Source organism: Phyllopteryx taeniolatus, chromosome 7 (assembly GCF_024500385.1).
Source record: "Phyllopteryx taeniolatus isolate TA_2022b chromosome 7, UOR_Ptae_1.2, whole genome shotgun sequence".
NCBI lineage: Eukaryota > Metazoa > Chordata > Actinopteri > Syngnathiformes > Syngnathidae > Phyllopteryx > Phyllopteryx taeniolatus.
The window spans coordinates 17380612-17403593 of record NC_084508.1 but is presented as its reverse complement, the minus strand read 5'-3'; the positions used below and the strand labels follow the sequence as shown (position 1 = coordinate 17403593).

Below are 22982 nucleotides of genomic sequence, written 5' to 3'. Positions count from 1 at the left end.
CTCCAATTAATGCATGTTTTTGGGATGTGGGAGGAAACCGGAGTGCCCGGAGAAAACCCACGCAGGCACGGGGAGAACATGCAAACTCCACACAGGCGGGGCCGGGGATTGAACTCACATGTAGGGTGTACCTTTGCCTCTTGACTGAAATCAGATGGTATAGGATCCAGCTCACCAATGACCCTAATGAAGACAAAAGTTATGGATTTGGAGAATCTCTTTCTAAATGTTCTGAACTCCTGTTTCCATGCCAGTGTTGCATCGAGCAAAATAATGCTGCCCAGAGAGGAAAGTAGTGCAGCTCATTTAAAGAATCAATTCCAGACAGTAGAAAGAATTCTCAATTAATGGTTGCCCATGTATTTGCAGGACCTTGAGAGACGGAACACAGAGCTGGAACGTCAAATTGAGAGCACTGAAAAGACGCTGGCCTTCAGCAGAGAGGAACAGGAGAAGGCGGAAGTCGAGGTCCAGCATTTCCTTGAGGCCCTCGATGTCAAAATTTGCGATCTGAATGACTTAAGACAAAGTCTGGCAAACCTTGTCGATAAGTAGTCCCAATTGCAGGCGGTGGATCTCCACAGTGAAGGCACATTTTCTCTACTCTGATCTCATTTGTATTTTACTGACACAGAAGTTTAGATCTTTATAAGACCATTGTATGCATGAGAAACCTCTCATCGGTGCAGTGCGAAAATAAAGCATCTGTACAGGATATTACAACATGAACATGGCACAGAAATTTATAGAGTGGCTACAAATGAGCAATTATAAGAACAAAATTTAGTGCCATAAAACTGTTCACTGCTTAGTGTAACATTCAGAAAATAGGGTTGGATGAGAAGCTCACATATTTTGTTTGACATAATACCAATAACAAAGAATTTGAAATTTTTGCAAAAGCTGTCATTTGTAGCAAAAACATGGAATTACGGTAGTAAGTTTTTAAAGACATTTCAGGCCTATCACAATATTTGGTTTTATGAACATTAATATTTGTGTGTGTGAGACATCATTTAGCCATGATTTCTAAATTACTTCTAGTGTCATCATCCTCTTACAGTGTAGAGAATGCACCTGGTTGGCACTAGGTCAGGGAAGGGACAAATGCAGAAAAAAGGCCTAATTACAAGTCAGCCAGTTAACCATCAATAGTCTGGTCTGGAATCCCTGGAGCCAGACTCACACTGAGCAACCCGAGCCATCTGTGGAACACCAACATGCATTATTCCCTCACTTTATTTTGACTGCTCCTCTCTCCACTTACTCTATTATTCATGTTGATCACTCGTATTATTCATGTTGATCGATGCTGTTACTCTCAGCCACGATGGCCACGAAGCAGGTGAAATGCTGCGAAGTTGAAGCACGAGGCTGGCAGCTTTACTCCGTCTCTACTCTCGTCTCCCCACACTTGAGACACCACCTTGCACCCCGATGTTGAGATCCAACCTGAGTTGCACTTCATCAATGCTAGTGCCAAGTTTGATTTTGCTTACATGTCAGTATTGCAATGATCCAGTTTAGCATTAACAACACCACTACAAGATCTGTCCAGAGAAGCCATTCAGCTGAGACCAGTGGATGATCGTTGCAGTAGCAAGTAATGTTTATAAATCGCGTGTGCGTGCACAATGTGACTTTTCATATAACAAGGACAACTGCGGTAGTTTACTAAATGGGTACTTAACTGACTTGCCGGTCAGCTCTGTGAAACTGATGCAAACTCAATTTTTGCTTTATACCTCCTGGACATGTATGCATTCTTCATTTGAACGTAATCTGGGTACAAATAGGCACAGGTTGTTACATGATGCATTTAAATTGCTTTAAATGTGATTTAAGCAGGGTTCTCGCAAAATCTAGAATTTCACCTCATTTTATTAATTTATGTTTAATGGATAAGGTGTTTATTACTTGTCTTATATTATCTGTAGTGGTCAGAATACGAGTTCACTCGTAGCATCTTGTGGCCATCCCCCTTATTAACACCTTTCACTATTCTGACCTCAGTAGCCACTTGCAAGCCTTCTTGAATTAGCAATAAAATTTATAGTTTGTGTATTTAGGTTTTCACATGTAATTTGTGGGTTACAAAAATGGCTTTTTTGGGGGGTCCTGATTACAACAGATGTCAAGAGCCCCCCCCCCCAAAAAAAGAACATAAAATGGCTGCACATCCCCTCCTGCGCTCCACGCAGTTAATGCCAAATACTTAGCACAAAAGCCTATTCAGATGTACCATGTAAGTCTAAGTAAGCTGGGAAGTTTATCCTGCACTCAACCATCTGTTACCTAAAAGCTAACAACCATTTCTTTTTGGACCAATCATTTACATTCCTTAGTTACAAAAAAAAAAATACTGTACTACCGTATATACAACTGCACATTATGGTCACAGGAGTATTATTTAGTAATTTCATAGGTTTATTTCCTCTTAAACACCCAAGCTTGATTCCACCTCATGTTGTACTTTTCTGTGGATCATGTTGTGTTTACACTGTCGTGACACGAGACTGGAATGAGAAATGATACACAGTAACTTACTTTCATTTTCTTTTTACACACTGCAGTAAGACCTCTTTGAAACAATAGAACACAGAACCATAGTATCACCACCTTTATAAAGAATTGTGGTCACTTTCATAACTGCATTATACTGTATTCAATTTATTTGACCTACTGCATCCCTCTAAATACTGTTCCTAACTGTCCTCCTTGGCAGATAAAAAAATAAGTGGCACATTAAGGCCACAATGCAGATTTCTCATGACTGAATTTGAAAACATTTGTATGTGACATTGAATTGTTTATTTGTAGAAGTCGTGAATTAAAATACATGCTTTAACACGTCTATTCTTACTGGTCATTTGGCATGCCTGTCTGACCATGCTGTGACTTTCTATCATTGATTTGTTAATACTGTACTGTAACAGGTTATCACGTCTATTAGTAATGTGCATTTTGTACCGTAAACAAAGAGGCTAGTTTTATTCTAAATGTAGGCCAACACATATTTTCATCGAAAGTGCTTAGATGTGTGAGCAGCCAGCAAAAGCATCATACAACTGACAAAGTTAACTGGCTTTAAGCCTGAGGTGTACAGTAGACTGTACTTGAGCTGCCAAAATATATTACAATTGAAAATATACCTGACATCTTCCAAAACTTTTCCTAAGGGTAATATTACTGTAAAAATATTTTTCAGCAAACTAAAAAAAAAAAAACCCAAGCTCAACAGAAGGGATCCAGTGGATGAATGACACCAACCAGTCAACTGGAGTTTTCTTAAATTTATTTAACACAATGTGGCATGCACAGCTGAGAACTGTATAAATATCTACTTCAGCTTCTTTTTAGGGCGAAGGTTGTTGGTGTGTCCACACTTCTTCTTGCGGCAGTTGACAGCACGTGGGTGCAGACGGGCATAGCACCTGAGAAACAAGAGAGCAGAAGTCAGTTTTCAAAGAAACCTGATAAACATGTTTGTGCACAGAATGGATCTTACTTAAAACATTAAGCCCAAATATTACAGTAAGAATATCGCAGAGGTGAAACAAAGGTTTTCAAAACCTACTTGCGGCAGATCATCTTGTCGCAGTTGTATTTTTGAGCCAGCTGTCTGAGGGAAGGCTCAATGATGCCACCACGCAGACGCAGCACCAGATGAAGAGTGGATTCTGTTGGAGGACGGTAAGAAACAACTTGCAGTTAGTCAAGAACAGCTTTTAAGAACTTCCAACACATCAGTAAAGTAGCTTCAATGACCAACATTTTATAACTTCTAAAATCCAACTTGTCATACAGTTCAAGAAATATTTGTTTTTTTGAGTGAGGCTTTGGGTCCACAAACCGTTTACCTTTCTGAATGTTGTAGTCAGACAGAGTGCGTCCATCCTCCAACTGTTTGCCAGCAAAGATCAGACGCTGTTGATCAGGGGGGATTCCTACACACCAAACAGTCAGCGGATCATGACAAAGTATTGCACTTGCCGATGTATTACTTCTGGTGCAACACCTCAGTAAGATTTAGGATATCAATTTTGCTCACCTTCTTTGTCTTGGATCTTTGCCTTGACATTTTCGATGGTGTCACTGGGCTCGACCTCAAGGGTGATGGTCTTGCCAGTCAATGTCTTCACGAAGATCTGCATGTTGGCAGGCTAAGGAGTGTCACAAGTAGGAGGGATGTTAGTGCAGCGTATGAAGCGAGGCAGCTAAATGCTTCAACAACCTGGCTGCGGTAAGCTTGAAGTAACACGTAGTTAGCGACCCCCACATACACACACGTAACTTTGTCATCGTTAGTCTACGTCTTGTATGACACAGTCGAAGGCCTTGTGACAAAGACGGCGTGGTTTGACTTCAGGTTTGTAGCATAGGCAGCTAAAGCTAACGTCGGCCAGAGCGAGTTCGGCTAAACTGCGCGCGAGCAGCGGCCTCGCCACATGCTGACTGTTAGCGTGGAAACTCGTCCAGCTATAGCCCTGTAGCGGTGTACACTTTGTCACCATTCAGACTTTGTTAACACCGCGCTAAAACGAACAAGACGTGCATTTCGCCCGAATAATGTGTATTTCGATAACTTATGGGGACGAATACGTATTGGACGAAATGCGTACCCACCCGGCCGCTAGCTGAGCCTCGACGAAAAGAGGCCGGAAAAAGCTGTCACACTTACACGTCACTTCCCCCTGCCGCAGCACTTCCAAATTAAAATCCCAGCGTTAATATTTTCTTATTTTTTGCCAGTAAATGTCAGTGGTGGGAGGTAACGATGTGCAAATATAGTTCGTAACTATTTAAGTAGATTTTCAGGTAATGCATTTTTAATTGAGTATTTTTCTGACGACTTTTTATTGTTCCCTCCATTTGAAAACATCTAATTTCTACTCCTTGTTTTGTCAAAAAGGCTTGTTACTTTTTCAACCTCCGTGGATGACGACACGACATAAAAATGTCAATCAACTGCGGTTGAGCAACATGGAGGAACGTGAACCAGGGTGCATTAACGACAATGACGCAACAGGTTAGGAGAAGCAAGATATTCCCCAGTGGACGTAAGAGAATTGTTTAGATGAATTCGTTGTGCCTGCCAGCCTAAAAATCATGAGCTTCTGTTCAAACATTCCTGAAAAAAAAAGATATTTTCAGTTATCATTAGATAATTAAGTTGTTTTTGTTTTTGTTTTTTTTTCCAGTTAACAACGTTAGCAAAACCATAGTACCACGTTTTCATAGGGTAAAGGTTGAGTCAAAGTTAGTTAGCTCAAACAACAACATGCATCAAGTAATGTTTTTTTTCCTTCTAATCAGTACGAGTACCAGCTAAATTAATAAAAGAGGTAAACTATTTTGTATGCTGGGATTTTTCCCGTTGTGCCATGTTATAGGAACGTATTGTATATAGCGCCTGTCACTGACCGTAAGAAAAAAATCTTTTTTTTACTTTTTATTTTGTACACCTCAGAGTTTATACTTTTTTTTACTTTAGGAGTTGAATCAGTACTTCAAACATTTACCAGACTTTTATTTGCAAGTACCTGCACTTCTACTGAAGTACAGCTTTTGCGTACTTCTGCCACCTCTTGTGAATGTAATGTACTGCTTCATTGTACTGAGTGTTTCTGCCATGTTGGTTTCTTTTTGAGCTATGCAAGTGGTAAAAATAATAGTACACCTCTCAATATGATACAGTGACAGTCCAATTGCATTTGACCACAGATCCTTTATTGGTTCTCGTTAGACTGCAAGTGTACCTGGGGTGACCATTCATTCATTTTCCAAACTGCTTATCCTCATTTTAAATTAAAACAGGCATACAGTATAATAAACACTAAAAGTCATTTCATTTTTTTCCAGTTCATTTGAGACAAATATGCACTCAAATTCACTTAAGTTAAAACAGGAGTACAGGCAAAACATGCAAACTCCAGACAGGAGGGCCCAAACCAAGATTGGAATCCATCACCTCTAGACTGTGAGGTGCATGTGGTAATCAGTCCTTGACTGTGCTGCCCAACGCACGACACACACAGGTTTACCATTAGTCAGGGAAGATGAGCGACTTCGCCAATCTGGGAATAAATTTCTTACAAAGTACCAATGTGTTCGTAAAGGTGGCTAGTAACACATTTAAAATACTTAAATTCAACTCCTATGGCAAAGCCCATGAGAGCTGCTGAACGTTGAGGTACATGGAAGCTTCTCGGTGAAAAAAACTGAAAATGTTTACCTCTGCCCTCGGCAGACTGTGAGGGGTCAAACTAAGGTCTTTTCAGGATTGTGAATCAATTACAAACATTGTTTTTATGACTTATGGCTGTATTATGGTATTTGTAGAGCACTGCTCCTCTGAGGTTACATGGGTAATGCTAAACAAAATTCTACTACAAGAAAATGCATGCATTGTAATTCAGCAGATTTTATGGAAAGCAAGTTGAATGATTGAGGTCACCCAAATTGATATTTTACAAAGACACTGATGTTGGGACATCATTTAACAATCATGATTTGTGAAGGTAATTTATTTATTTTATTTTTGAAAAATCAGTGTATTTAGACCACCACCCGTAACCAAGCATTTGTAACTTTTTCCACAAACTATATGGTCATCAGAGAAACCTCCTTTAATATCAATCTGAATGAAGGTTTTCTTCATTTATGACTGACCACGCAAGGTTTTTACTCAACAACTTATTGTGTTATTCATCTGTAAATTCCAATTGATGCTGAGCCTGAGGTCTTACGTTTAAAGGATACTTCCTGAGTCAGTGCTACTCAGGTTTACAAAGTACAATCAGAACAGAAAGATAACCTAACCCTTGAAGAAACCTGGCCTCACTACTATGTAAAACATAATGTTGTGACAAAAAAAACAAGCTGTTCCCTCAGTTGTTTTGAATGTTAAATTTTAGTGTCACACTACATTTTTTTCATATTATACAAATTATTGAAAGGTACATAAACCTCCCACTTGAGGTGTACATAGTCGAAAATGAGTAGAAATGTCTATCTCTTGTATTGAGTAGGGGGGGGGGGGGGGGGGGATAATTCCAAATGGTAGAGAGTATTTGTCTAATAAAATACTTAAATGATTTTTTATTACCATAACATAATATGGATTAAATGGCATTTATTTAGCTTTATAAGAGGAAGATCATTACAAAATACATTCAGCACACAACATTGAGTTCCCAATCCCCATTTAAACCAAACATATTGAAACGTATGAAGAACATCTGCAGTGTGATTTCTCAGTAAATAAAAATGTAGGAAAAAATAAAAACATGTAAAACACAACATTCACTGATTTGGTTCTTTGTAAAACTCAATTGTTAGGTGTTTCTAAAAATAAATGTTATCTATTCCAAGAAGCACCTAACCTTGGGGCATTTTCAAAAGTAGTTTAAATACACTATATAGCCAAAAGTATTTGCTCACCTGCCTTGACTCACATGCAGAGGTGGGTAGTAAGAGCTACATTTACTCTGTTACATTTACTCAAATAACATTTTCGATAAACTACTTATCAGAGTACTTTAAATGCACCGTACTTTTTACTTTTACTTGAGTATTTATGTGAAGAAGGATCGATACTTTTACTCCGTTACAATGATCGACATGCCATTCGCTACTTTTATTTATTCATTATTGCGTGTGCGTGTCTTCGCCTTCCACATAGGGCGTCCGTTGCCCAATCAAACGGGATCACTAATGTAATTTGACTCCAATTCACCAATCAGACGACACATGGCAGTCACATGACAGCGCACGTAGCCTTCCAGAGCCAAACAAAATGACTCATTTAGGGGGGGAAAAACAGCCACGCAACTGTTTACAGAATACGAAAAACAACAGCTTTGTCATGCAGCTCTTCAATTGTGACTGCCCAAATTTGGATATTTCAGCCCACTTCTAACTTGAGAAAACAGCTTGCGGTAAGTTGCAGATGTTTTTGCTGTTGTTTCGGCAGTGGATATGACAAAATGAGCTATGGTGTCGCACACAGCAAACAGTTCTTCATGAAGTCATTTAAGTGAATAAAGCAAATAATGTTTCCGTAGGGCCCAATGCATGTGTTGTTGGTTTTTGATGGCAGGTGTGTGTTGACTTTCATATATTATATTTTTTTATTATCATGCTCTAATTTAAAAAAAATCAGAAGGTACTCACAAATGACTCTTTACTTGAGTAGTTTTTTCATTGAGTACTTTCTTACTCTTACTCAAGTAAACATTTGGATGACTACTTTTTACTTTTACTTGAGTCATATTATTCTAAAGTAACAGTACTCTTACTTGAGTACAGTATTTGGCTACTCTACCCACCTCTGCTCTCATGTAATTTTTAGTGCTAGCCCATTCTAAATCCATATGGTTTAATATGATGTCGGTCTACACTTTGCAGCTGTAACAACTTCAACGCATGTGGGAAGGCTTTCAACAAGGTTTAGGAGAGAGTTTATGGGAATTTTTGCCCTTCCAGGAGCATATTTGTGAGGTCACACACTGATGATGTTGGACGAGAAGGCCTGGCTCACTGTCCACTCAAAATCAACCCAAAAGTATTCTATCGGGTTGAGGGCAGGATTCTGTGTAGGCCATTCAAGTTCATCCATACCAAATTCTCTCATCCATGTCTTTATGTAAATTGTTTTGTGCACTGGTGCACAGACATGTTGGAACAGGAGGGTGTAATCCCCAAACTTTAACTGTCCAAAATCTCTTGGTTTGCTGAAGCATTCATAGTTCCTTTCACTGGAGCTCAGAGACTAATATTTCTGTATTTGTGGGAACAGTTTGGAGATAGCCCCTTCTTGTTCCAACATGACTGCATCAGTGCACAAATCAAGGTTCATGAAGACATGGATGAGAGAGTCTGATGTGGATGAACTTGACTGGCCTTCACAATCCTGACCTCAACCCTATAGAACACGTTTGGATAAATTAGAGTGGAGACTGAGAGCCAGGCCTTCTAGTCCAATATCAGTGTCTAACCTCACAAATGCGCTTCCGGAAAAATGGTCAAAACTTCCCATAAAAACACTCTTACACCTTGTGGAAAGCCTTTCCAGAAGAGTTTAAGATGTTATAATTGCAGAGGGTGGACCAATGTCATATCAAACCCTATGGATTAGGAATGGGATGTCACATAAATGCATATCTGAGTCAAGGTAGCTGAGCGAATACTTTTGGCAATATAGTGTATGTTAATGTTTCCAGGAATTCACTTTACCTACTCTTTCCGTTTTATGCATTTCCGAAGAACAAACGCAGATACAGTATGCAAGGAGCGTGGAGGGCTTAATTAGGCAATGTGAAAGTCCGACCTTTGCAGTTAAGTGGTTGAAACATCAACCCTGTTTACACTGTCAACTTCATGATGAAGGTTGGTGTATGTTTTGCAGAAGGATTCTTGAGCATGACTGACTACATGAGCCCTAAAACAATCTGTTGTGTCACAGAAGCATAGCCTTCGGTCCTTGACCTTGATATGCAGGCTTATAAAAACAAAACAGAAAAATGTTGGCTGGCAAGAAAATGTAAATAAAGTGAATTTGGAGTTCATGACTGCGATTGGCTGGCTACCAGTTCAGGGTGTACCCCGCCTCTCGCCCGAAGATTGCTGGGATAGGCTCCGGCACGCTTGTGACCCTAGTGAGGATGAGCGGAATGGAAGATGAATGGATGGAGTTCATTACCCTGGTTAAACAGAAGCGGTTTAGGGTTCAAGCTGGAATGTTAGCTGGTTGCAGCCAGGTTCAAGTCCATGTGCTTCAACTTCAAGAGCATGGTTCCATATCAAATAAAATGACATGCAATATAGACCAATATATTACAATTCAAGTAATATTTTCTGCATGGTATGCTTGTGTGAAGGATTAGGTTGTCAGGCAAACTTTAATTGAGGTTCCCGACAAAATTCAAAATATAGATATAAATACATTTCTAAAATTAATATGTAAAAAATGCTTCCTGAGACTCTAGGCTCATTGATGATACTCTGTCATGTAAAGAACATAAAAAGGCTTCAGCTTGTAACAGTGAATGTTTTTTTATATTTTATAATATACATGAAATCATCTAATAAAAAATAAATCAGTTTGTACTTGCATCAGATATATGGGGGGTGTCTGACGTCTCAACCAGTATGTGAACAGCGCCTTGGTGTGCTGGTGTGGCCACTTAATAGGGCCTCATTGTCGCTACGTGTAAAAACCTTGGGATGACCGGGTAGGATATATTCCATATATTTTCTCGGCTCGAGCATGTAGATATGTCTCAGAAAAAGAAATATTCTAGACAAAGTGGTATTTGTTTGAGTTGACAGTTGATCGGTGCATGGTTTCAGCGCATTCACCAGACAAGCCCACAGCATTTGAGAGTGAGAATAGCTTGATTTTTCACAATTTTGTAGCTCATTTTATATATTTGTCAATTTGTTTTAATCATTCAAATTTGACATTGTTGTTAACAGCATTCTTCTCTGTGGTGTGTCAAATTTAGAAAAAAAAATATTCATTTGCATTTTACAGGGACTTGAAGATTAGAGGTGGACAATGGTTTATGCAGCAGATATGAATACTTAAAGAAACTATTTCGGTATTGTGTAATAAACTCGGCTTTAAGATTATTTGTTGCCATAATTTTATCGCTTTCAATTTATTTCAAACTCACATACAGTATATTGATTTTGTTTTTGGTTTACTTAGTATCAATCACACTTTTTGTTTCAACAGACATGTTTAATCATTACCACTGGTTCTACTTGTATCCATAGCCTGGGTACATAACAAATACACGTTGGCCCTCAGATTTACTGTGTGCTAAAGTGGAGTGGTTTTACAGTACTGTATACTGCAGTGATGTTGCATGAGATTAGATTATTAGATTGCACTAGAACACTACATTAGTAATCATCATGAGGTGGGGTCCCAGCATGGTTTATACATGCAGTAAGACCTTTCATGGTTGAGACACCATATTGGTGGGCACGAGGATTAGACAATAAACATACTGTGAACGACAAGGCCAATAGAAACCGACGCCCATAAAGTTTGCTACTTGACTGTTGATCAAATGTCATACGTGCAAGTCCTTGAACTCTCCTAGCTCAAGTGACACAATAATTAAATAATATATAAACGTAAAGTGGTAGTTATAGTCAATGCGTGTCAGGAGAATAAAGCAAATGTAGAAAAGAATACCAGGAAGTTCTCCAGGAAAACTATCAACAACAAATTGATACCTTCAAAATAAAAGTGTCTCGCATACACATCCACCAGCAAATGAATTGTGCACACGATTACCAGTAATTGGGGGATTACCACGACACATGTTTGTTTTACTTCGAGATTTTGCTAAAACATGTTCATCTGAATGCATGTTTCTATAAAAGCTGACGGATAAAACCGAGCCGTCGCAACAAATCTTAATATGAAATGCTAAATCATTCCAATCGACTTCCCGTGCTCGGTGGGCGGACGTGACCGACGTGCGCCCATTGTGATTGGTGGCTGGGTGACACAGTGTTACTGGGCGCTCAAGCCTGACAGACATGTTATTTAAAGATTACTGTTTAAAGCACACCGAAGTGCTGTCTCCTCACGCACAGTTTACTTCCATTCTCTTCGGTTGTTCGAGAGAATTCCCCGTGTCCCGCTGGTGAGTAATTAACATGGACGGCGTGACGTTACAAGGTGTCTTTTAACAGCTTTCCGCGTTACCATTTCTCGATCCTGATTGGCTGAGATGTGACATTGCCATATAATCCGTGTGGTCTGGAAGTATGCAAACTCCCATTTATTAATGTCAGCCACGTGTAGAACGTGTATTAATAACCCCGGTTATTAATACTTATTCTACAGTTCTGCAGTTGGAGAGATTATTTCTATTTGCAGTGGTTATTTCTGTAGTGTTGGACGGCATAAACTAAGCAAATAGTTTATTTTTTATGTGGGATTCTCCTTTTGTATACGGGTATTTTCTCGGGTTTTTACCCTCTGAAAACCCCGTGACGGGATTCAGTGTGCTAATTCTAAATCTTATTTCCCTTGACACGCATAGAAATGTCACTGAACCCAATTCAGTCTTTCAAACTGGAGCTGGACGGTGAGGGCGATGCTGCCTTCACCGGAGGAGAGCTGTTGTCGGGCCAGGTGGTGTTGGAGCTCCGCAGGGACACCAAAGTGCACTCCATGAAGGTGCAGGGACGAGGCGTAGCTACGGCACACTGGCTGGAGAACCGCGGCATGAACTCTGTATATAACGACTACACCTCCAGGTTCACTTACTTCAGGAAGAGGCAGCATCTGATCCGAGGTGAGTAATTAAAGCTGTAGAAGTGATCAGCAGCCAGAATGTTACTAGATAATCTGAATTTTAATGTAACTACTTCCGGTGAGTAATAAAACTGTTAGAATGTCAGCTAAACTTGCAAAGATTAGTCTGTTTTTAGGGCAGCAGACATTGTCTAACAAATACAATATTAATTTTCATTAAAAAAAAAAAGATATTTAAAGCCTCTGAAACACTTTATTACCATTCATGTTTCTCGTTAGCATAGTCCAAAAGTGTATGCATCCAATTGTTGATAAGAGATTTCTGACCTTGATTTCAAAGTCCTTCCATAATATAGCCTTGTTCAACTATCTGTGCCAGTGACAGGCAGAACAATTGGATGCTCTTCCACTAGATGTCAGATAGGTTAATTATGTACAATGTATTCACTTTTTGTACCACTTTTGTTGGGTAAAATGTTCTTTTGACATTTTTTCTCATGTGAAATATGCGCAGGTTGGGAAACATAGAAACTACTGAGCAATGTAAACCCTAAGCATACACTGGGTACAGAAAGTTTCAGACCCCCTTTAAATTTTCACTCTTTGTTATTTTGCAGCCATTTGTTAAAATCATTTAAGTTCACTCCCCACCCCCTCATTAATGTACACACAGCAACCCATATAGACAGAAAAAAAATTTAATTTTTGAAATTTCTGCTGGTTTATTAAAAAAGAAAAACTGAAATATCACACAGCCATAAGTATTCAGACCCTTTGCTGTGACACTCATATTTAACTCTGGTGCTGTCCATTTCTTCTGATCATCCTTGAGATGGTTCTACACCTTCATTGGAGTCCAGCTTTTTGATTTGAACGATTGGGATTGCTTAGGAAAGCCACACCCCTGTCTATATAAGACCTTACAGCTTACAGTGGATGTCAGAGCAAATGAGAATCCTGAGGTCCAAGGAACTGCCTGAAGAGCTCAGAGACAGAATTGTGGTAAGGCACAGATCTGGCCAAGGTTCTAAAAAAAAATCTGCTGCACTTAAGGTTCCTAAAAGCACAGTGGCCCCCATAATACTTAAATGGAAGACATTTGGGATGTTCAGAACCCTTCCTAGAACTTGCCAAACTGAGCAGTTGGGGGAGAAGAGCCTTGATGAGAGAATCTATAAATTCACAGATCATAGTGCTAAGTCCAAATAGTTCTACAGATATGAAAGTGAAATTTAACCTGAGGTTTATATCCTACCCAGTAAACAAACAGTGGATGGAAGTTAATGTTTCATCAAGTGTTTTGAACACAGTGCAGTTTGGTCTGACCAGTCAGCCTGCTGGCCATGATCAGAAACATACATTTATTTATTTATTTTGGGGGTGATAAGTAACTAAATTCTTCAATGTCCCAATTCCCCCGTAAATGCAACAGTTTGAGACCATCAATCGCTGTCTCTCTAGGACATTAGAAGGATATTAATTAACTAGCTGATTGTAGCTACAGTATGACTTAATTCATCCACCCATTCATTTAATACTACAGGGTCAGAAGTGAGCTGTGGAGCCTATCCCAATTGACTTTGGGCGAGTACACCCTGGACTGATTGCCAGTCTATCACAGGGCACATATAGACAGTCAATCATTCACAGTTACATTGTCACTTAAGTGCAATGTAGATTTTCAGTAAACCTTATAAATGTTTTGGGAATGTGGGAGGAAGCTCTAGTAAACTGAGAAAACCCATGCAAGGATGTGGACTACATGCAAACTCTACAATTAAAGGCCATAGCTGAGATTCGAATCCAGAACTTCTAACTGTGAGGCAGATGTACTGTCCACATTTTATTTTGTTTCCAGTGTGACTCTGAAACTTCGTTGTACAGTAACATTGTGAAAAGTTGCGATGATCATTGCTGTATGGTGCAAGGAAAAATGGCATCATTAATACATTGTCCATTTTGCGTACCCAGGCACGTGCCTAAGGATGAACTGTGCCCAAATAAATCTCTTTTAACTATGTTGGGGCCTGGGAAGTGTACGGAGTACTCACGCTAGTCAATCAATCAGGACTTTGTGTGTCAGGTGTGCTTCACGAACGTATACATCACCCAATGTGAGAAATGCCCAGCTTTCAACCTCTAAACTAACATGACCATCTTTAGTTGTAAAGCTGAACTTCACGGTCATGCATAACAAATACCTACTGTAAATCATCACTTATCTGTTTTTATTAGTTTGATCACTAACCTGACCCAGTTACTTGGGCCAAAATGAATGTTTCCAACACTAACAAGCTGGCAAGCTAGCATTAACAAATTGATTGTTTGGCCTTTGTGTGCCAGGCCCACGTTCTCTTCTCGACAGTTTGATATTTGTGGAAATGCAAAGCAGTTTTCTTAGGACAAGAGAGAGAGAAAATTACTGATGACAGTTAACTGTTTATGGTTTCATGTTTATAAGCTGCTCAAACATGGTGGTGTGGGGGTCATCAAACCAGGTCATGAGACTAGAGTGCAACGAGGAAGGAAGACGGCATGAAAAATGCAGGCAGCCTTACCTTGACAACAATTAAACCAACACATGGCACTCTCTACTCGCCCTCGCCCAGCACACAGCTGGATGCAACACTTGAGTCATACTATGGTATTTGGTCATTTAACTTATATTTATCTTTCACAGAAAATGTTTTAGTCCATGCAGATTCTATGGCACATAGTTTGGGGAATAATTTGTTATACATGTACTGTAAATATATTTAATTACATTTTACTAGTACTTCAATCTTTTTCGATTACAGTTTGGTTTCACTCTGCAACCTAAGCTTCATACATAATAATTATTTTCAAAGGCAGTTTGACTAATCTTACAGAGACATCCTGACAGCCAGTGCTGATCAGCTTGTGACAGGCTTGTTGTTCAACTTATCAGGACCGCTGCTGTCGTTAACCTGCCAGCAGGTGGCATCACTGGTTTTTGTTCATCTCCCTAACGATCCAGACATCAGTTTTCTAAAGCCTTTGTCCTCATTCGGGTGTTGAGCTGGAGGAGTGGTACTGGTTACAGAAACGCAGTTGTGCATGCACACCTTACCCGGAAGGAAATTTGAGAAGGTTCCTGAACCATCTCAGAAGTAGCGTGCCCCCCCCCCCAAAAAAAAAAAAATTCCAGGTAATTTATCTTTGGAAGAGTTCCTCTAGTGTGAATAAACTAATTTCCTGCTAAAGATCCTAGTCCCAGGGAGTTCCTGCGGTATGAAAGGCCTGGTAGACAACCAATCATTCACATGCACATTCACAACTCAGGACAATTTTGTCTTCCATTAACCTAACATGCATGTTTTTTTATGATGCGAGAAAACCCCTGCAATCACAGGGTGAACATGCAAACTCCACACAGTAGATTTGAAACCCCCGAACCTCAAAACTGTGACCCGAATGCCCTGTGCTGACCACCTCCTAACCAGAAGGTGCTAAAGGTTTTTAAAATGCACATCGATTAAAAAGTGCAGCACAGACCTCTGTGCTGTCTCTTGCTAATTTGGCACTTCCCACAATTAGACATACTGAAAAGGAAAGGGCGGTTGCTGTTTGTTCTCACATTCAAGCATCACCCGCCAAGTTGGGCTCTGCAGCTGTGAACGCTACATCCAACTCAACACCTGGTGGCACTATAGAGCTAACTCCACGCCCCAGTGGACTGAGGAGTAAACAACTTTGTTTTCCAAGAGTCCGATTTTTGGTTTTAAATTGATTAGGACTGCGTTGATGTGTGATTGATTAATTCTCCTAATGATGGCTTCTGCTCATAGCTGAATTTGGAGGCTTTGACTCTTGCTAGTGACCTAGTTCTTGCAAAGCTCTTTAAAAGTGTGACTTGCAGCATGCAGTCAAATCCTTCCCAGGTGGCGAAAGGGGCAGTAGCGCATCTGCTTTTTTTGGTCAACCGAAGTAGCACGTGTTGCTCACCCTCCTGCTGACCTCCATTGTACTCGATCTCATCAAGTCACTGTGCTTGGGCAAGACAAGCTTCCACATGGCACTAGGGCAGGGGCATCCCTGCCTCATGCCCTCAAGTGCCTCTTATAAGAGCTCTTTAGCAGTCTTCAAGATTCTTAGTAGGAGAGGCCTTTTACGGGCATCTTATTTTGTGAACAGTTCGAGAAACACAGCCAAGACTTTAATTGTTTCTGAATGTATCTGATCAAGGACCAAATGTATGACAGTAGCATTAGTGCAGTTGTTTTTCCATAGAGACGTTCTTTGTGCATACTTTTCTTAATGTTAAGTGTGTGTGGTTGCTCGGCAGTGTGTTGGAAAGTGACATGGAAGAAGGGGCATAAACTGCTTTAGTCCAGCCAGCGTGTAAGTATTTTCCTCTTCAGGGCTCTTCTGAGAGGTTCTAGATAGCACTGAGGCAGTTTTCTTGTGAGAAGCTGGAGCCAGCAGTCATGATGATCAGACCCTGTTTTCCTCGCTGCTTACCTCCACACCCAGGCTGCTTGTTTTGAATGCTGCCTTCAATGTTAGCCAGGAAATGTGGTTGTCATGAGACGAGCGCAAAACAATCTCTTCCACACTTAAATTGTGAGAAGATTTTTAAAAAACTCAAACGACACATTAATTCGATGAGCTGCCATTTGAGTTATTTGAGTTTCGTTTTTATTCCATATCAATGCTGACGTCACAGGGAGTTTTGGTACTTGGTCTTTGCCTGTGCATGTTTTTGAAGCCGTTAGTTTCTCTTTTGACTTTGATCACAACCCAGTTTCGTGTACAACCAACCAATTATTTTTCTTTCAAAAATGTTTTGTTAATATTGGATGTAACCGATTCATCGGATAGGTTTAAGATATTTAAAATTCCAATTCAACACAGCTACTGATTGGACAGCTGACGTTAGGGAAAAACAAGTACTGAAAAGTCGTTGCGAAGAGGCAGTCCGCGAAGGCATCATCGGGCAGCCTTCAGCCCTCTCCTGAGGTTTACGTAATCAACGTGCAGGGCGGCCCCGCCCACTTTCTCCCACTGCAAATAGGCCTCGAACCGAAACTGCAAAACAGTCTCAACTCCAAACGAGCAAGCGACAACATCCAGTTAATCTCACTCACTGCCCCCGCACGCCTAAAGGAACGACTTCAGAAGCCTGGCAACAATGATTTTCCACAAGTTGAAAAAGTTGGACATAGTCTTCGACGCCCCGGACGTGGACTGTCCTCCCGTGTACAGCAACGGCGACGTGGTGTCCGGCCGGGTGGTACTGGAGCTCACCGGGGAGAGTCGCGTGGACTCCCTGAAGCTCCACGCCGAAGGTTTCGCCAAAGTGCACTGGACCGAGTCTCGCTCGGCCGGCTCCAGCACCGCCTACACGCAGAACTACAGCGACGAGGTGGAGTACTTGAACCGGAGAGAGGTGCTGCTGCAGGCAGGTCAGTCCTCTCCTCTCCTCTCCCCCGGGAAGGCTGCAGTGAGCGCATCCGATCCCGTCTGCGAGGTGCACTCACGTGCAGCACAATCGGGTTCTAGAGTCCCTCCATGCCAAGCAAATGCTTAACACTAACTCGTTATAAGTGACTTTCAGGATTATTGCCTGTATTTCATTGACACGGGAACAGTGTGTGGTTACTAAATAAATACCCGTGAGGCGTCTTGTTCCTCAAAATGGTTCTGATGTTTTCATCACTTTTGTACATATTGCTGATTCTCTATGGATGTTTAGTGTTGATACGGTGTTGAAGTGCACGTGTCCCTATTTAATAGGAAGCTTTTGTAGACGTTTTCTTTCTCCTTAGTGAAGTAAACATTTGTTGAAGTAAACAAACATTCTGCAGAAGCCATCCACTCAAGTATCAAAACAACTGTTAAAAGGAATAAGGTCAATCTTGTGTCGTTTCCTCATACTCTTTCATTCATTGGGCACAGATGTTTGTTGAAAACATAAACAGGAAATTCACTGCCAAGGCTTTCGTCTTTTGTTGTACAATGCTCAGCTTCTTTGCTTGACTTAAAAAAATCCACCTTAGAACCAACAATATAACAGAGCCATCGTATCTTGTGCTAACTGCCTGAGTAGTATGGCGAGAGTCTTTTTCTGCAGGTGTGTGTAAATACATTCAGCCACTTGAGCCATCAATCGAATTTGACAGTGATGGTATTGTAATGGGAGCTTCGGGCGACTAAGGGGCACAAACACATGGCGTGTGTTAAACAAAAACACGTGTTCGTGGGTCTTCGCCGACAGCAAGTGGGGAGAAAAAAAACACATCATTTGAGTAGGGCCTGAGGAAAACATGTTCCCCGTCAGCACAATGGAGGAGGAACCGCCCCTCAAAGCAAGCGCAGGCCATGTGATTGTGGAGAGAGTTATATTTCAGTGGAGTCTTGTATGATTTCTGCTGCGCTGTTTAATTTGTGTATGAATGTTGTCAGAGTATATCTTGGTCTCAACCTTTTATGGTTTACAAATTATTAAAGGCTAAACCAGATAAGTATAAGGAGGATTAACTTTTATGATGGCGTTTAATCACTTGACTGTCCCATGTTCTGATTTTGCCTGTTATATAAACAAACAAAATATGATTAACACAAGAGAATTGAGTCTAAATTTAGCTTTTTTTGGTCTCATTTCTCTCTCTAGATAATGGTGAAGTGACCATCCTTCCTGCAGGCAGACACGAATTCCCATTCAGTTTCCAGCTGCCAGAGGAGACTCTGGTCACCTCCTTTGAGGGGAAACATGGCAGCATTCGTTACTGGGTCAAAGTGAAGCTGCACAGGCCCTGGGCCACCGTCAGGAAGATCAAGAAGGAGTTTACTGTCATTGAGCCCATTGACATTAACACACCAGCGCTATTGGTGAGCCTACCCATTCTTAAGCCCTTTTAGTTCAACCTGGTTTCTTCATTTTTGTAGTACACTTGCTAATTTAAAATTTTGATCATTCTCAGGCACCACAGGCCGGAACGAAGGATAAGATGGCACGGACGTGGTACCGGAACTTTGGACAAGTGTCTGTCACAGCGAAGCTTGACCGCAAAGGTTATACGCCTGGTAAGATTGCGCCAACTAAAGCATATTTGGTAACTTGGGTATTGGCTCAAAATGGACACCTTACATGGCTGGTACTAGCTAATCGGCAACGAAAAATAGGTAAACGGTGGACGCCGGTTCCTGACCCACCAGCGATGTAGCGAGACCAAATAAATACAAAGGTGTTATGTTACCCTTCCTCACGCTTTAAACACACTCGAACTTTTTAAAGCATTCTTTAACGCTTGTTCTCACATATCACACAGTTCTCCGACTAAGAGACAAAGCGCGCTTGCTTCATTAATTGTCACTCACAAATTGAAGTTTATGGTAAAACCGACGCATAAAACAAAAAAATAAACACCCAAAGGTTGAACCAAATTATATACTTTCATCTAACTAAAGTCTACTAGTTTAATGTTAACCTATAATGGGAAACGTCATAGGCAGGCTACCTTAAAACACAGCAGCAACACCTAAAACAGAGCATACAGCATTACTCACAGGCATATATTTTCTCTGCTCTACGATGATTACTGCACCTTAGTAGGGGACCCCCTCTGCCTCTTCTTTTTTCTTTTTCTTAATTACGTTGCATCTACATCCAGCAGAGCTCAGTGCTGCCCTGCATGTTAAGGCACAACGTGGTCCTACACTTAAAGGGTGCAACTCTGAATTCGGACTTACCTGTACTGTACAGATTTAAAAAATGCATTAAAAATGAATGCTTCAAAATAGGTGCGAAAGATGAACATGTTATAGACTCACTATAATAATGTAAACATGTATGCAGAAGTACTATGATTTTATCTTTCTGTTGTGTACTTTAGAAGTTGACTCGGCCCTAACGGTCTGCTCCTCTCCACAGGTGAGGTCATACCTGTTTTTGCAGAGTTTGACAATTCTACTTCACGGTCAATCGTGCCCAAAGCCCACATCACTCAGACTCAAACGTTCATCGCCCGCGGCACCATGAAGCAGAAGCGCGCTGTGGTGGCCACACTGAGTGGTGACGCGGTGGGCGCCAGGTGCAGGGAAACGTGGCACGGTCGGGCTATTAAGATCCCCCCTGTGGGTCCGTCCATCCTCCAGTGCCGCATCATCAAAGTGGAATACATGCTCCAGGTGAGCCCAGCCACTGGATCATTTATGTTTGCTGGATGCGTATTTCTGCTGTCTTGGATCTGCCCTCCTCACAGACAACACTGGAATTTGTCCCTTTCTTCTACCAACAGGTGTGTGTCAATGTCCTGGGAACCTCCAAGCTGTTTCTTGAGCTGCCTTTGGTCATAGGCACCATTCCGCTCCATCCGTTTGGAAGCAGGACTTCTAGCGTCAGCAGCCAGTATAGTGTCAATCTGGAGTGGCTGCGTATGGCTATCCCAGAGCAGCCTGAGCGTAAGTTGCATCCTTTGTATCAGTCAGGCTAGACTGATGGAGGGCACACTTACTGAACATGGACATTTGAATTGACTTTTAAATACCGTTGTCTATCAACAATCTGTTTACTAGATATTATTAGTCCATTTATGGATAATGTTTATAATGCATGAATTGCTAAATGTTACTAAATTACAAATTTCCAAATATTCCTAATCCAAATTAACACAAGCAACAGGCTCACTTAATATGATTGAAAAATACCTCTGATTAAATAATCCAATAATGCTGTCAAGTTGAATCAGTGTGGAGGCATTTAGTTTGATGGTTGTTAAAAGTGAACTGGCCACAAGGCCCAATGCCAACACACACAAACATTTTTCCGCTGAGATTTATTTGTTTGTTAGTGGAAAAAGGGCAGGTTTGATTGTTTCAAATGCAGTGATGAGTCAGACCAGCAGACTAACTTTGCCTGTTTGCCCGCAGCTCCTCCAGAATACAGCTCTGTGGTGGCAGAGGGGGAGGCCGAGCAGTGCAGCAATAGCAGCAGCAGCAACGCGGTGGCCCAACAGCCGGCCGAAGATCTGAGTGGGATCCTCGAGCGGCCCCTCATGGCCTTTGTGCAGGAGTTCCGCTTCCGACCGCCACCTGTGTACAGTGAGGTGAGAGAGTGATCGACATGTACCTCCGCCCGCTACTTTGACTGGTTTGACGACAGATGACAATTTTCACAAAACTCTTTGAAAACAAATGCTGACATTTCTGAAAACGCTGTGTGCGTCATTATATCATTATGGGTTGTTTTGTTCACATTATATTGAAGTAGAATTTTCAATAAATACATTTCTTCAGGTTCTGATTTGCTAAAACGGTCTTATGGTTGGGCTTTAATAGCATGTGCTGGACAGCCTGTGAATGCATTTTTTCTCAAAATGCCACTGGTGTGGATGGTAACCCTAACCCTAACCCTATTTTCACGCCCAGAATGGAGAGTTTTTGTGTTGAGCTTGACATTAAATGCCTTCTCTCTATTTCTACAGGTTGACCCCAACCCTCAGCCTTCCAACATGAGGCCTCGCTGCATGACGTGCTGAAATGCAAGACCCTGCCTGTGTGTCGAGCGACTTCCATTAATTCTATGAATCAGGAGATTTATCTGATTCCTCCTCTTTGAAAAGTGGCACCTGGTCGTACCGGTGTCATTGAGAGACTGCCGTGAGCGCCACAGTGAAAGTTGGCACCCGCCGCCGCCGGGGGCTGAGAGACGGAGGAGCAACCCCCCACTTTGTTTCCAGTCTTCATGTGGACTTTCTGTGGTTCTGCTAAGATGGAAGCAGCAGCTCCACATCAGTGATTTATTTATGTTTTAATCCTGATGTGAGCTACAAACACTTCCCAATCAACAATTCCCTCACCTGAAATGAGATTTAAGGAATTGAGGACATGTTGAGGTGGGGTGTAGTCACTTGTATCGAGTGCGTTGGGTGTCAAGTGCCTTGTTGTAAATTGCCATTTATGATCACATCGTCATCTTTGAATGGTGTAAAGAGAAGTGCAATTATTGTTCAGTCTCTACGTCCCTTTTACCAGACTACACAGTGGAAGCCAAAAGGTGCCTGTGACGATTTCTACTGTTAACCCAGCACATACTGTAAATGAATGTGTATTGACGGTTGGAGCTAGACACGTGTTTTATACATGCAGTAAAAAAAATGTAAAAGGGAAAACTACATATGCCTTAAACATCTGATGTTAAAGAAGTTGTTGTTCGGAAAGAAAATGGAACAAATACAGTTTTATTATGCAACGTGGATGTGTCAGATAGAGGATGCTAAGTTTTGTTTGCACAAAGCAGAATCAAAATGAGCTCTTAGTTTATAAAAGTGCATGAGGCTTACTGATAAGCTCCCCTAGCTGCTAATAAAAAGGAGGTGACACGGACCTGAACCGTGTGGTTCGAAGTTGTTGATTGGAGCCAGATGCCTTGTTGGTCTTAGCCGCTTTGGGAAGCTCAACTAGAACACACTTAAGACAAGCTTTAAGCCGGAGATGCCTCTGGAGTGAATGGACAAAGAACATTCCAAAAACTGACTCTGGGATTATTATTACTTTTCCTCAATTAAAAAACAACAACAACAGTAACGAGTAGGAAAGAAGTCTTCAGGGTCAGCAGTGTCATGCATGGAAATTGCAATGACTGTATTTTTTTTTTTTTTAAAACCAGTTTGAATTCCGATCTTGCCAAAGTTTTTTTTTTTTTTAAATCAAATAAACAATACAGAAGTAATGCGTT

The 22982-nt window shown here is 41.0% G+C and overlaps 3 protein-coding genes across 9 annotated transcripts in view; 2 read left to right on the top strand and 1 right to left on the bottom strand.

Moving 5' to 3' along the window:
• LOC133480348 (homer protein homolog 3-like) overlaps positions 1 to 2854 on the top strand; it is a 57023-nt gene extending 54169 nt beyond the window's left edge. For all 4 annotated transcript variants that reach the window (XM_061778225.1, XM_061778224.1, XM_061778222.1 and 1 more), the window contains one exon: positions 370 to 2854. In XM_061778225.1, the coding sequence (XP_061634209.1) occupies positions 370 to 555 (186 nt within the window). In that variant the 3' untranslated portion in view covers positions 556 to 2854. The remainder of the gene's footprint in view (positions 1 to 369) is intronic.
• Positions 2855 to 3278: 424 nt separating this feature from the next.
• uba52 (ubiquitin A-52 residue ribosomal protein fusion product 1) lies at positions 3279 to 4701 on the bottom strand. Of its 2 annotated transcripts, none has more exons than XM_061778228.1 (5): positions 4627 to 4701; positions 4052 to 4163; positions 3861 to 3947; positions 3578 to 3680; positions 3279 to 3434 (listed from the first exon to the last, which is right to left on the bottom strand). In XM_061778228.1, the coding sequence occupies exons 2-5, from the start codon at positions 4152 to 4154 to the stop codon at positions 3341 to 3343; spliced, it is 387 nt and encodes a 128-aa protein (XP_061634212.1). In that variant the 5' UTR covers positions 4155 to 4163; positions 4627 to 4701; the 3' UTR covers positions 3279 to 3340. The 2 variants fall into 2 exon arrangements, with proteins under 2 accessions (XP_061634212.1, XP_061634213.1); XM_061778229.1 differs by having other exon boundaries at positions 4623 to 4665.
• Positions 4702 to 4968: 267 nt separating this feature from the next.
• Positions 4969 to 22976, top strand: arrdc2 (arrestin domain containing 2). 3 transcript variants are annotated; one of them, XM_061778219.1, is made up of 8 exons: positions 4969 to 5029; positions 12069 to 12323; positions 18918 to 19135; positions 19228 to 19330; positions 20178 to 20434; positions 20545 to 20707; positions 21176 to 21351; positions 21730 to 22976. In XM_061778219.1, the coding sequence occupies exons 1-8, from the start codon at positions 4984 to 4986 to the stop codon at positions 21781 to 21783; spliced, it is 1272 nt and encodes a 423-aa protein (XP_061634203.1). In that variant the 5' UTR covers positions 4969 to 4983; the 3' UTR covers positions 21784 to 22976. The 3 variants fall into 3 exon arrangements, with proteins under 3 accessions (XP_061634203.1, XP_061634205.1, XP_061634204.1); XM_061778221.1 differs by lacking the exon at positions 4969 to 5029 and adding an exon at positions 11513 to 11666; XM_061778220.1 differs by lacking the exons at positions 4969 to 5029; positions 12069 to 12323 and adding an exon at positions 16862 to 17709.
• The last annotated feature ends 6 nt before the right edge of the window (positions 22977 to 22982 follow it).